Below are 12,552 nucleotides of genomic sequence, written 5' to 3'. Positions count from 1 at the left end.
TTCCCTCTGCTCAGAGAGCAGCCTCACTCTTACAGTCCAGCTGGGAAGAGGCAAAAGTAAGCAGTCCTCTTTATTATCTGTGCCAGCAAGGCTGAAGTTTTAGCCAGTCTCGTGTCCGACCTCAAATGCAAGATTAAAACCTGGGGGTCAGTACAGGTGATCTGGTTCCCTGTTCACATCAACCTGTCAGGTGGCCATGCTAGACCAGCAAGTCAGGCTCAGTCTTGTGGCTCCTCCTGGGCAAATCTCAATTTTTTTCCTACAGAGTTGTGCAACACTGCGCAAAAGCCTTTCCACCTGCTCCCCTTCCATGCCTGCTGCATCCTCACAGGGAACTTGGTATGTGGGGAAATTGAGCAACAAACTACTCTTGAGGGAGCAACTCAACAGAACTTGAGATTGTCCACTTTCTTTCAGAAAATTACTGCATTAAAAAGCAGATGATAACACAGAAGAGGGAGGGAAACAAGAAGGCTTATGTCATGCGTGCAGCACAGCACCTCCCTCTCGAGCACTGTGGCTCTCAGCCCCCGAAACTCCAGGCGCGGAGTTCCTAGATCCGATCCCGACTCTTACACTGCACCTCTTTACGCTTTGAGCCATCTCCCCCTGCCAGCATCACCAGTTAACCTGGCTGCGGCACAGCCAACCGGACCGAGTTCCAGTGACTTGCTATGGTGACTCTTAATTGCAATTTCCCCTACACAAACTTAATTGCTGCCAGTACGGTGGACTGAGTATCCACCAAAACCAAAATCGCCTCGCAGCCCCGCCAGCAACGCCTCATCACCGCACACAGTCCGCCGGCTACCGCGGCTTCCCCGGCACACACAGCCCGTCCCGTCCCGGCCCGGCCCGCCCCCGCAGCTTCCTCTCCCCGTGTGCCGCCCCCCCTGGCCCCGCCCCACCGCCGGTCCTCCTCGGGGGCTCCGGCGTGCTCCCGCCGTCTGCCCTGCTGCCTCGGTGGGCGCTGGATGCTGCACCGGAGACGCCGGAGGAGCTCCGCGGCGGGGGCTACACCGCGGTGAGTCCGCGGCGCTCCGCTGACAGGACAGCGGCGAGGAGGTGTCTCAGGGCCCCTGCGGCAGCGGGAGGAGAGGCTGGCGCGGTCCCGGTGAGCTGCCGGGGGACAAAGGCGAGGGGGGACGGGTGCCGGGTGGGAGCGGCGCCCGCGGGGAGCGGTGCCGGCGGAGCCGCCGGGCGCGGTGCGGCTGCGGGCGGCACTGTGAGCGGAGGAACCCGCTGGGCTCCCGGCTGCGCCCGCGGGGAGGGAACGGTGGGGGCGAGGGCGTTGGGACGGCGGTGTGCTGCCCGCGGAGCCGAGAGAGGCTCCGTGCTGCAGCGGTCGGTCTCACCGCGCGGCAGCGGCTGCCAAAGTCTATTTACAACTTCGTGGCTTCGATAGGCGGTGCGAGCGTCGGCCGGAGCGATCTCCGGGTGTGTCACATTGTCAGGGGGTTTTCCCGTCGGAGCCGCCACCGTGGGTGTCCCTGCGCGCTCCCGGGCGGAGGCAGCGAGAGCGGGCAGGCACAAGGTAGGGACAGGAGAGAGTGGGGCTCTGGAGGAGTCTGGGGTCGTGGTAACTTATCTGTCCCTCGGTGTCGTGGACCGCGCCCTGCCGGTGGGTCTCGCTGGATGATGGGGTGATGCTGGGGCGGGATCAGCAATAAACCGGCTGCGCGACGGGAGACACCCGAGGCGGCTGGCCGTGTCCCAGAGAGCTCCCGTGGAGCCGTGCGATGGCACGAGTGTGGGACGCGTCCCAGCTGGTGCTCGGTTGGCTGCCACCTGCCTCGCAGGTGCCGAGGGGGATTGACAGGGACACGGCCCCGTGGGTCCCACCCTGTGGGGCAGCACCTGGGCCGCCTCCTTCCGTGGGGCAGCCTTGGGGGGGAGGGGCTGGAGGCATCTCGTGGGGCTGGTCTGGGTCGTCCAACAGCCGTGAGGGACTTTGATGCACCCGTTCGGGGCGGGACGGGACGGGACAGGAGGAGAGTGTCCCCGCAGGTGTGTGCTTGCGGGAGAAAGGGTGGGCGTCAGCAAGGCAAAAGTCTCCATACCTCGTTGTTTCTCCACCTCTTGGAATTCTTTTTTGGTAATGATTTGCAGGGCAAGGCTTTGGGTTTCCTGTGCTGAGAAGTCATCATCATCTGCATCGAAAGGAGAGATGTTTCTCCTGGTATTCGGCAGTGACAGGCTCTCAGGTTAACTCCCCTGTGGCATTTAAAATGCACATCTGTGTTTTTCTACCATACCAGAAAACTAGCACGCTGTCTGAACCTTGTCCCTTCTTCAGAGTACTGCTGTGATGCCTGGACCCTGACAATAAACACTTCAGAAATGTTTTAAAAAACCCAAACCAACAAATCATAACTGTGAACATTGGTGACCCATTAATTTGTTTAGCGTTTTTAATTTTTTTTTTTTTCCTGGAAAATTTGGAATGACAACAGAATGCCTTGGCCTCACTGTTGTTTATTCCTCCCATTTAATTGTAGAATTAAACACTCAAAGTGTTATGGTTTCAGCACTAGTGGTGGTGGGAGTCTGTGTAGTAGCCTGTGTTTTGGCTTCAGATAAGAAGTGTCAAATCAGAAAAAAAGGAATCTAAGAGGTGTGTGGGGGTTGTGTTTCTTGTAGAGATCACCTTGTGGAAGAAAAGAGGGGAGGAAACAAAAAAGAATAAGACAAAAATAAGACTATACAATGCTGTTGAAGAACAGGAGTTGTAGTGATTCTTTGTCGTGGTCTGCTGAAAAATGTCTGTGGTTTTTGGGCAGGTTTTTTTCCCCTTAGAATTTTTGTTGTTGTTAACAGGATTTTTTAATACAAACTTGATAAAATGGGATGGACACCAGTAACACCAAAACCATCTGGATTTACTTGTGGTTTTCTCATCTAAGTCTTTTTCTGATAGAGGGTTTTAGACCCAGGTGAGGGCCAGTCATTTAGATTTTTTTATGGGTGAATTTTTGTGGGATTTTGGAGTTTTTTTGTTTGTTATATTTTAGTTTGGTTTTTTTTTTAAATCAAAGCTGATAGTACTTTAAAGCTACAGCACTTTTCCCAGCACTGCAGGTAAAAAACATATGAATCCAATCATTAGCTCTCTATCAGTTGGATTTTGTTGTAAAGTCTCCCTACTGTTCCTCCAAAGTGAGACGATGCAAATGACTTGCATGCTTACTGTGCTCCAGAGTTGCATTGCTCTTCTTGCCGAAAGCCCCCTGTTACTGCACTGCTGCTTTATTGTCTTGGTGGTGTTACAAAGTGGCACCTTAATTTGTGGTGTGTGATTAGTAACTGCACAGACAAACAGTGAGCTAGGCCCAAACAAGATCATCTGGCAATGAGGAGCTGCTCCCTGGAGTATTGCAGACGAAGATAATTTGCTTCTTGTTTAACCGTTTCTTATGTTTGCCTTTTCTTTTTTTCCCTCTATTTCCTCTTTTTTCACAATTCAGCATTGCCTCAAAAATGCAGCACTCTGTAAGGCTGGGTTTTTTTTGTTCTGTTTCTTTTTTTGTCTGTGTCTTCCCCATTGCTTTGCTAAAGCTGATGTCTGACAGTGATGTGTGCAGTCTCTGAAAGTCCCTGCTGTTTGTGTTAATTTTGCCAAGGTATCAGCAGATTGGCATTTTCACACTTGTAACAGAGGCAAGCTGTGTTCCACTTGGAATTTTATCTATTCTTTTTGTCCACTTCACATAAATCAGTATTCCTCTCTACTCTGAATATTTTCACGACTAGCTGTACACTTTTTTTACATGGTTATTACTGGTAGAGAAGCTATTCCTACTCAGAAGAATTTGTCACGTTGTTTAAAAAAAAACAAAAAAAACCCACCCCACATCTCTCCTTATTTATCCTGCAGCTCAAGGTATTGCTTGTGAAATTATAATTACGCTTTGCTATTTATTTATTTATTTATTTAATAAAGACTTTGTAGTCTACTGCTTCTATAACTGTTAGAAGATCTTGGTGAGAATAGCAATGAAGAAATTTTTGGACAGTTCTGCAACAGGCTTCTTGAGTCTTAGGGATACATTTCAAGTCAGTCCAGTGTAGCTCAAGAGAAAAAATACTATCCCTGTAAAATAACTTGTGCAAAGACAGGCTTGTAGAAGAGTATCTCTCATCTGTTGTGCTTGATGCAAGAGTATAGTGGATCCCCTTGGGAGAGATCCTGTTTATAGCCTTGGTAAACTAAAAATGGAATATGTTTCCAGTTGGAGAATTAACTGATAGGCTTTTGGGTCAGGACATGTTGTGCATTTGCAATTTGCATAGTATAGGAAGGTGCTTCTCTTCTGAGTTGTCAGTAGAGAGGCCAGGTCTTGCTGCTGCTTTCCTGCTTTTCCTAAGTTTCCTGACAGTTGCTGTGCCTGTGAAGGAAGCCTGACTTTCCCTTATTGCAAAGAACTTGCTGCCTGTACTTTGCCTCTCCTGTTTCACATAGATAGAAAAGATGAAAGATCTTACTAAAGAGCTGCGATTTACAAGGCAATTGCCAAGCACTGGAGTGCTAAATTGAAGTATCTCTGTTCTGGTTCTTACACCGGGATTCTGGGCTGGCATTGTCTTTACTGCACTCCCAGCTGTGCATTTGTATGCCCATACATGAGATTTCCCTAAGGGTCCATCTCGAAAGGGACATTTCAGTGTGTTTGAGGGGTGACAAGGTTGCTGTTACTGAATGGCTATTCCAGCAATTCACTTCTCTTAACTTTTGGAAGATCTCATGTGATGTGTGTTGGGGATCCAGCTGAGAAAATGGAGCTTGGCATTTCTGACTAGGCTTCCTCTGTAGCTGCTCTGTGTGAAGTGTAATGGATACTGAGGCTGGCTCATGCCCAGTGCCATATTTTGCTGGTTCTTTCTCATGCTTCTGCAGTAGCCTAGGCCAGTTGATACCTTAAATTGCCACTTACTCTTAAACTTTAATTAATGTGCTGGATTTATGAAGTATGAGAAAGACTTATAAGTGATTGGTATTCAATAAACAAGTAGATTATGCAGCAGTAATGAAATTCATTGCAATAGAAACTGTGTGTCAGTAGTCAGATGCTATTGGGTAGAAAAAAATTACTGTAGTACTACAGTATAAAACATACAGTAGTACTACAGTACAAAAAAATTACTGTATATACTACAAAAGTAGTAGTACATACTACTATTTTTACCAGTCAGTGAAAAGGAAGGATCAGTTGATCCACATATCTTCCCACAAGAAGATTGTTTGTCTCCCCTGGTAAAAAAGCGTGCTGGAAAGGAATTGCATGCTCTAGATGCAGATTTTACTGTTTGGGCATTCTTTAAAACGTGTACATTGGTCAGTTTTGCATGTAGTACTGATAATGTATTTTAAATGGCTGCCTGTTTTTGAGTACAAAAATTCAAAGCCACTTTCCATCACTTAAAAGTGATGGAAAAAACATAGTCCCTGTGAGATCCTAATTCATCCCCTTTTGCCTGAAGCCTTTAATACTCATTGTCTGTATCTTTCAAAGAGCTCCTGAACTGTTTTGTTTCAGCTAAATATTAAGATCATAAAGTGATTCATGTTGTGCTGTCCTCAAAGGGAGCAAACTGCTGAGGAGCTTTCTTCTTGCCATGGGAGAGGTGGGTGGAAGCATGGCAGCTGCATGGTCCTACATTGCTGCCCTGCCCTTGTGTTTCCATGTGCTGCAGGAGCACCTCCTTTGGTGCTCTGTCCTTTGTTAAGCATTTTTTCCTCTCCTTCAAGACTAGTTAGTGCACCCAAAAACATCAGTCACTTTTGTTTGGCTGCAAGAGAATGTCACCACCCCTGGGTTAGGAGAGCTATCCCTATTTTTGAGCTTAAGGACTAGGGCAGCCTACAGAGTGTCATAGCAGCATGGTCCTAGGTTAGGAATTGGTGTCCACAGAATTTTGGGAGATCCCTTCTTCTTAAACACATTGTGGGAGGCTGCAGAGCAGAAGAGTTACAGGCACTAGAGCATGTTTCCTGTTCTAGGATTCACTTGTACTGCTTGACGTGGGGCAGGAAGACTTTATAGCACAAAGGTGGAGAGCCCAATCAGTCACGCCTAACTAAGAGCTGCATCTAATCCTTCAATGAAGACTAGCAAGAAAGCATTTTCCTTGCTGTTGTTAAAGCTCAGTGTCACCAAGGAGTGCTGCTTGTACAGGAAGAAAGGATAAAAGGATGTTGGCTGGTATGTAAGACCAATGCTCAGCGATTTCCCTGTCACATCGGCTTGGGTTCACAGCTCTGGAGTTTTTGAAGGCATCTCGCATTGCACCTCTTGAAGAATCCTAAAGGAAGGGTGGGGGCCAGGCCCACATCCCTGTCCTGTGAGAGAACTGTGGTCACACCTGACCAGGTATGGAGATCCTGCTGTAGTTGCATCTCCCACTTCCGTGGGCTGAAGCCAGTTGTCTCTGCTGTCAGTGTTGCACATGCCCACAGCCAAGCTGCACCAGTTCTGGAGTCCAGTTCTTCAAAGCGCCCAAGTGACTGGGAGGTGTCTTGGTATTCCTTGTTCAGTGGCTTTGAACAGGGGTTTCCTACGAAGTGGTGTGCAGTGTTTGAAGACAGGTGTATATTTTACCCAAAAAGCAGTGTGTGGATACCTACCTCTCTGTGGCATCTTTGCCCTTGGATGTGTTGTGCTAGTTCTGGAACGATACTGAGGTAGACACATTTGAAAAGTCAATGTGCTTCTGGGAGTTTGCTGCAGGATGTGACCTAGTTGTCCTAACTGCTGGTCACAGGTGGCACTTTTCACATCATCTTACAGCCATGACATAAAGCTATTTAGCTTAAATCTTGTTTTCTGCCCTGACAGGCAACTGTGTTTCCGCTCCTTCCTGGTTGATGCATCTTCTCAGAGAAATTTTCATCATTGCAAGGGTTAGTCAAAGGACGTGGGTGGAGTTTTTTAAAATTGCTGAGACGGCTTATACATGCCATCATGACATCTTTTACTTGCTCAGGCTCTTTGATACTCTCTTTTGCAGATAGTACTGGTGCCCTCCAGTACGCATCTGAGGGGACAAAATACCTGGAAGGTGAGGGGGGTTTTCAGTTCTACGACTGTGTTTCATCATGAGTACAAGGCAGCCCATGTGCCAAAGGCAGATTTCTTTCCAGGCAGTTGTCTGTCTGTCTTGCTGCAGGACTGCCTTGATTAAAGCTGCTTAAGCTGTTTGTGAAACTGCAGTCTAAGAGTATAGTGTTCTTAGAAGCCTTAGAAGAGATCTCTGGATGATGTCTGGAAAATATTAAGAAGAGTCTTAATGTTTCTGGACAATTTTTGTTGAGAGGCTGTAGGGCCACTGTGGTAAGGTTTATCAGGAAGATGCTTGGTGCTCGTTCGCTATCAGCTCTAGAAAAGCAGATGTTTTACTGTAATAAACCTTAAAAAGCATGTTTCCATGTGTTTGTGAGAGAAGCACAGAATTACCTGTGCTTTTTTTCTTGACAGATAAGAATTTTGTTCTGCTTTGCTACTCTTGAGTTGGTAAGTTATGGCTCATTTATCTATTCCCATTATCCCCTTGAGATGTGGTTGTAGCTGTACCTAGAGGCTAAAATGAGAATTAGGACCCAGTTTGCTGTGGTGTTATGAACTAGTGTGTAAAATACAGTGGTTCATTACAAGAACCCACATGCTGTCTGGATGAGACCTTCTCCCAGACAGGCTGGCAGTGGCACGGCCCCAAATTCAGTGGTGGCAGGACATCCTTGTGTCATTGAGTGTATGGTGGGGTGTGAGGTGTTTCAGTGAGCCATCCTGCTGATCCCTGAAGCAAATGTCTCCTTCCTTCTCATTCAACTCTCCCTCCCGTGGGGGGCTCTGCTGCTCTTTTCTGCCTTGCTGGAGCAAACCTCATCCATTCCTGCTTTGATCCAGCAAGTGCTGAGGTTCTGGCCCTGTGCTGGGAGGCAACTTGAGGGTCTGTGGAGAGAGGAGGGGAAGATTTAATTGAGGTTTTATGACCATGTTTGAGGTGCTTAGTGAGAGAAGGCTTGAAGTTAATGACAAGCATGTTTTCCAAAGATCCTCTGCATGTGTGTTTAGGTAAAATAAACAATGCTAAATAAGCTGTGCCACCACTCTGAGCACTAATAAGCCTCCTGTCTCATACCATAAAAATACAAATAAATAGTGCCTTTGACTGTTTTAATTGATAGACTTGCTGGGCCTTTGACCAAGCAATTGCATCTCAAAATGCACTTATTCAGGAGCTAAAACATGAAGTGATGTTAGTTATAAAAAAGCAACACAACAAAAACAAACAACCTGTAGGGTGTCCCAGAGGCTGATGATTGACTTCAGCTTTTATTAATTCATCTGCAGTGCATTTGCTGGAGCTTTTATGGTTTAATTGAGGTTAAGAGGTTGGAATCTGTGGTAAACAAAGGAATGGCATATGGGCAGTCTGAAATTGTGTATCTTTAAGAAAGAGCATTCCTTCTGGTCACTTGTTTGCATTGGGCAGTTATTCCTGACTCACAACTTCTTTAAAAAAAAAAAAAGTAAAGGTGTAAACATGCATTGCTAGCAAGTTAATGATTCATTATGTTTTATCACATCCTAACATTCCTCTAAAGAAGAGAAGGTTGAGCTGGGCTTGTGTTTGACCTCCCCCTTCAGATGAAGGATGTTTTTTCTTTAACCCCTTACCTGTTGTGAGAGGGGCCAGAAGCTCTTTTTTTTTTTAATCATAAGAAGGAAAACACTTTCTCTTCTGCCTTTCTCACTTCCCTGTTCTGAGGCTCCACAGCTGTTCTCTTAAAAATTCAAATGGAAAAAGCAGGTGTGGGAAAAAACTGTCAAAAAACTTTTTATTATAGAGGCTGTGGGGAACTGAGAGTCAGTTTCTTCAGATGTCCAAAGGAATCTGTGTGCATGTGTTTGTGTTTTATGGTAACTTTTTTGTCCTACTTTCAGTTCTGAGTCGCATGAATGTCTTTACTGGCTGTGATGTTTCCTTGTGAGAGGGAACGTGTACTGGCCAGTGCAGCCGTTTGACAATTAAGATAAGCTCATACTTGAGGTCTTTATGCTGTTGATAAAGTTGATGGCACGAATTACATCAGCTGGCAATAATAGTGGTGACCTGTTGCCCTCAAGTCATTCTTTAGACATCTGTAATTTATATACAGCTGTTAATAGTGTGTAGTCCGGACCCTGAGAGAGCATGTGAGTATAATTATTTCAATGAGAGAAGATAAATCAGAATTTTCCTCTTAATATTTCAGTTAATAGCAGCTTTCACTTGTCCCATAAGGTCAAATGTCTTTTTCTCACTTACTTTAGTTTAGAGCAGTATTTTTAAAACTCCTACATCTTGTTAAACGAAATACTTGTTTTGAAAAAATACTTTAATAACTCCCTTGTCTGCATTTTTTGTGTACTTCTGTCTTATAAGGAATGCTCTACATAGCTTGAATCAAAAATTGCTTTGTTAAGAAGCATTGTATATGCTGGCTCAGGGAAGGCAGTGCATGGAACAGCTTCTGTATTTGCAAGAGGACACTCCTGGATCTATTCTGTATTTGCTTTAAAAATAATTTTTAAAAAATTGATGTGTGAGTACAGTAGAAAGAGATATAAATCCAAGTTCTATTTGCTGTATTCTACATTATTGTTTGCTTTTCCCATCTCCCACTCATGAATTTGATTCTGCCACAATTTTCTCCTGAACCAGGATAAACATGATTTTTGAACTTATTTGTAGTGCACAGGCACACAAGTACATGCATATATGTGTATGTGTGTTAGCATAACATGGCTTGCTTCCCTGCTGCTTGCGATCCCTCATGTTTTATGCGTTGTGTAGGGTGAAGGAAAAGCCCAGGGCTCCCTTCACAGCCTGTCCCCTGAAAGTGGGCTGGGCTGGGCTGTGGGTAGTGGGAGAGGGTGGCACTGCCAGAACCAGTGCATCAGGCTGCCCTTGCTAGGGTCTGCACCTTCCCTGGGTGTATGGGGACTTAGGGGACAGGCAACACCTCTGTTGCTGTGCTGCAGGTGAGTGCTCTGGTGTTGCTGGTGGAAGGGAGTCACCCCCTTTGTTCGGGGCAGTTGGGGGTTGACTTACATCAAAACTTGTATGGGGATGGAGTGGATCCCGTGGTTGGTATCTTGCTGGTTTAGGTCTCTGCTGGCATTGATCCCTAACCCACCCTCAAGGAGCCTCTCCCCTTCCTGATGGATTCATCAGGTGCCACAGGATACTTCCTGAGAGGAATGCTGAGAGCATTGGAGAGGAGAGGGCTGTACATGAAATGGTACAAGTTGCTGAGGAAACTGTCTAACCTAGCAGTAAAGTCAAGATGATGTTGTCTACTGTGCATTTGGCTGCAAAGAAAACTTCTGTCTCTTATTTCTGTTAATATCTATCTGAACTTCATCTGTAAGATGCTTGTGCATCTCAAGCCTGTGCTCAGTGCTTGAGAGGAGGGCAATTCTTACCTGACAAAAGGTGTTATACAGTGGCTCAGTCTTTTGAGTTTGTGTTCCATCTCCTCCTTTGAGTTGAGGTGTAGAGGACTTCAGGCAGTGGTTTCCCAGGGAGTAGGGATGAAGTGAGGGGGAGGACAGCACAGATGAACTCCTCTGCACTGACATGTGCCTGTTGACAGCCCATTGAAATCTCTGCTTTGGGAGTGAGCAAGGTGACTGGCTGAAGTGTGGGGCACTCTCCCATGTCAAGGGTTTTCTCAGGCAATGGCCCAAGGTACCACCTGTGTTATCGCTTGTATGAGTTTGGAAACCTTGAGTCTGGTTTGTTATTCCAGGGAGACTTCATTGCTTTATGGCACTCTCATGGGACTTTCAAGCTGTTTAAAAGGTTGATGCTGCCTGGTTTGTGCTGTGATGCTGGTGGAAACATTGACTGGCCCTGGAAAATGGATGACTGTTGGGAATGGTTTTGTTTTTAAACATCTCATCACATACATGCTGTGATCTGCTCCCAGTGCCAACAGAAGCACGGCACTGATGATCTCACCTTTTCAACAGGTACATGGGATGAAGGGAGCCTGACACCTGTCTGGAGAGGAGACCCCAGCCTCTGTGGAGCTGCCCACCATGAGCAGGACACTGCTGGCAGGCAGGATGCAGCCAGAGATCCGGAGCGTCTGCGTCTTCCTGCCAACCCGTGAGCAGCTCAGCCTGGCAGTTGGGGTGAGTGGCCGGGAGGCCGCTGCATCGTGGCCATGGTTCAGTTTTGTTAGCTCCCATTGTTCTCCCAACAGCCTGGTGCTGGTCTGCTGACCAAAAGGCTATTAGCCAGCTTAGGGTAATTGATGCTCCATTTTCTAATTGGAAATAGAGCTTCAGCTCATTCACGGAGTTGTTAGAAGTCATGGCTGTATTTGTAGGGTGGGGGTCTCCTCTGCTCTTTTTCTGTTGTTATTTACTTTTTATTATCTCTGAATGGTTTTGCTGCTTGTAATAATCCAACAATTAAAAAAAAAAAAATTAACCCGAAATACCGTGGTTACTTAGCAAGTATGCCCAACATATGACTGTTTACTCTTGTAAAGAGTCCAGCTATCACTGGTTTTGACAGCCTGCAGACCCCTTTAAAGTCTAAGGCAAACAGCCATTGAGGGTGGGGTTTTTGCCCTCCTCTTGGGTACTCGTACACACAAAAAATCGAGGTAAGTCACTTCATTTCTTTGATTGCTGCCTTGAATGTGTCAAAGTGTGCATGAGTGACAGTAGGGCCAGCTCAGCTGGCAGCCCAGGGTGGCACGGTGTCTGCACAGCACGGTGCCTCTTTGTGCAATGCCGGCTGCTCCTTGAACTTGTGAGAAACTGAGCTGACAAGAGGCACTTGGCTTTCAGAGGAGCAGCAAGTTTCAAAGATAAGTGCTCTCTTGTGAGTATGTGCATTCACTCATAAGGGCTGGGGAGATATGGCTTTGTTTTGGGTAGTTTTTTTTCCCCCTGCTGTGGGATGAGGAGGGGGAAAAGACAGTTGAGGTGAACTGTTATTTTAAGTACTTGATTGAAACTGTGGCTTTTGAAACTATGTGTGCTAATCTTCAAAATCTGTGTCTGATTTTGCTACCTGCTGTGTCTAAGTGTAGCGTCCTTAACTGAAACAGCCTCGAGGGCTGGATGGAATAAAGCTTTAACAGAAAAATCTGGGACGCTGTGCTTTTAGGTTACTGGTTCAAACCCAGCCCATCTACTGCCCCAGAAGGCTTCTGCAATCGGCTGGCTTTTGTGCAAGGCAGAAAACAATGATTTAATTAAGTTCTTGGCAGCAGGTGTACGGGTCTGTTGCAGCTGACCCTAAATCTCACCTTCTTATAGCTCTTATAAAGAGAGAGAGAGACTAAAGGGAGACTAAAGATGGGAAATAGCAGAGCCAGCCAGCCATGGGGAATGTTCAGGAGGGCAGTGCCAGCAGGGCTGACAATGTCACTGCTCCTTGCTGTTGGTGTGCCTGAATGAAGCACACAGCTGTTCCTTCACCACTGGGTCATGCTCCAGTACATCACAAAAACCTGCAGTTTATAATAAAATAAATTTGGAGTGAGAAAGA

General features: G+C 46.4%; 1 protein-coding gene across 1 annotated transcript in view; it reads left to right on the top strand.

Annotated features, from left to right (window-relative positions):
• Window positions 1-964: 964 nt before the first annotated feature.
• Window positions 965-12,552, top strand: part of FRMD1 (FERM domain containing 1) — a 38,537-nt gene continuing 26,949 nt past the window's right edge. The window contains exons 1-2 of the mRNA XM_041402072.1: window positions 965-1,114; window positions 11,016-11,180. Of these exons, the coding sequence (XP_041258006.1) occupies window positions 11,085-11,180 (96 nt within the window). The 5' untranslated portion in view covers window positions 965-1,114; window positions 11,016-11,084. The remainder of the gene's footprint in view (window positions 1,115-11,015; window positions 11,181-12,552) is intronic.

The sequence above is a fragment of the Onychostruthus taczanowskii genome, unplaced genomic scaffold (assembly GCF_017590055.1).
Source record: "Onychostruthus taczanowskii isolate IOZ18803 unplaced genomic scaffold, ASM1759005v1 scaffold191, whole genome shotgun sequence".
Lineage (NCBI taxonomy): Eukaryota > Metazoa > Chordata > Aves > Passeriformes > Passeridae > Onychostruthus > Onychostruthus taczanowskii.
Note: the sequence above shows the minus strand (reverse complement) of the source record. Positions and strands in the feature narration are given on the sequence as shown.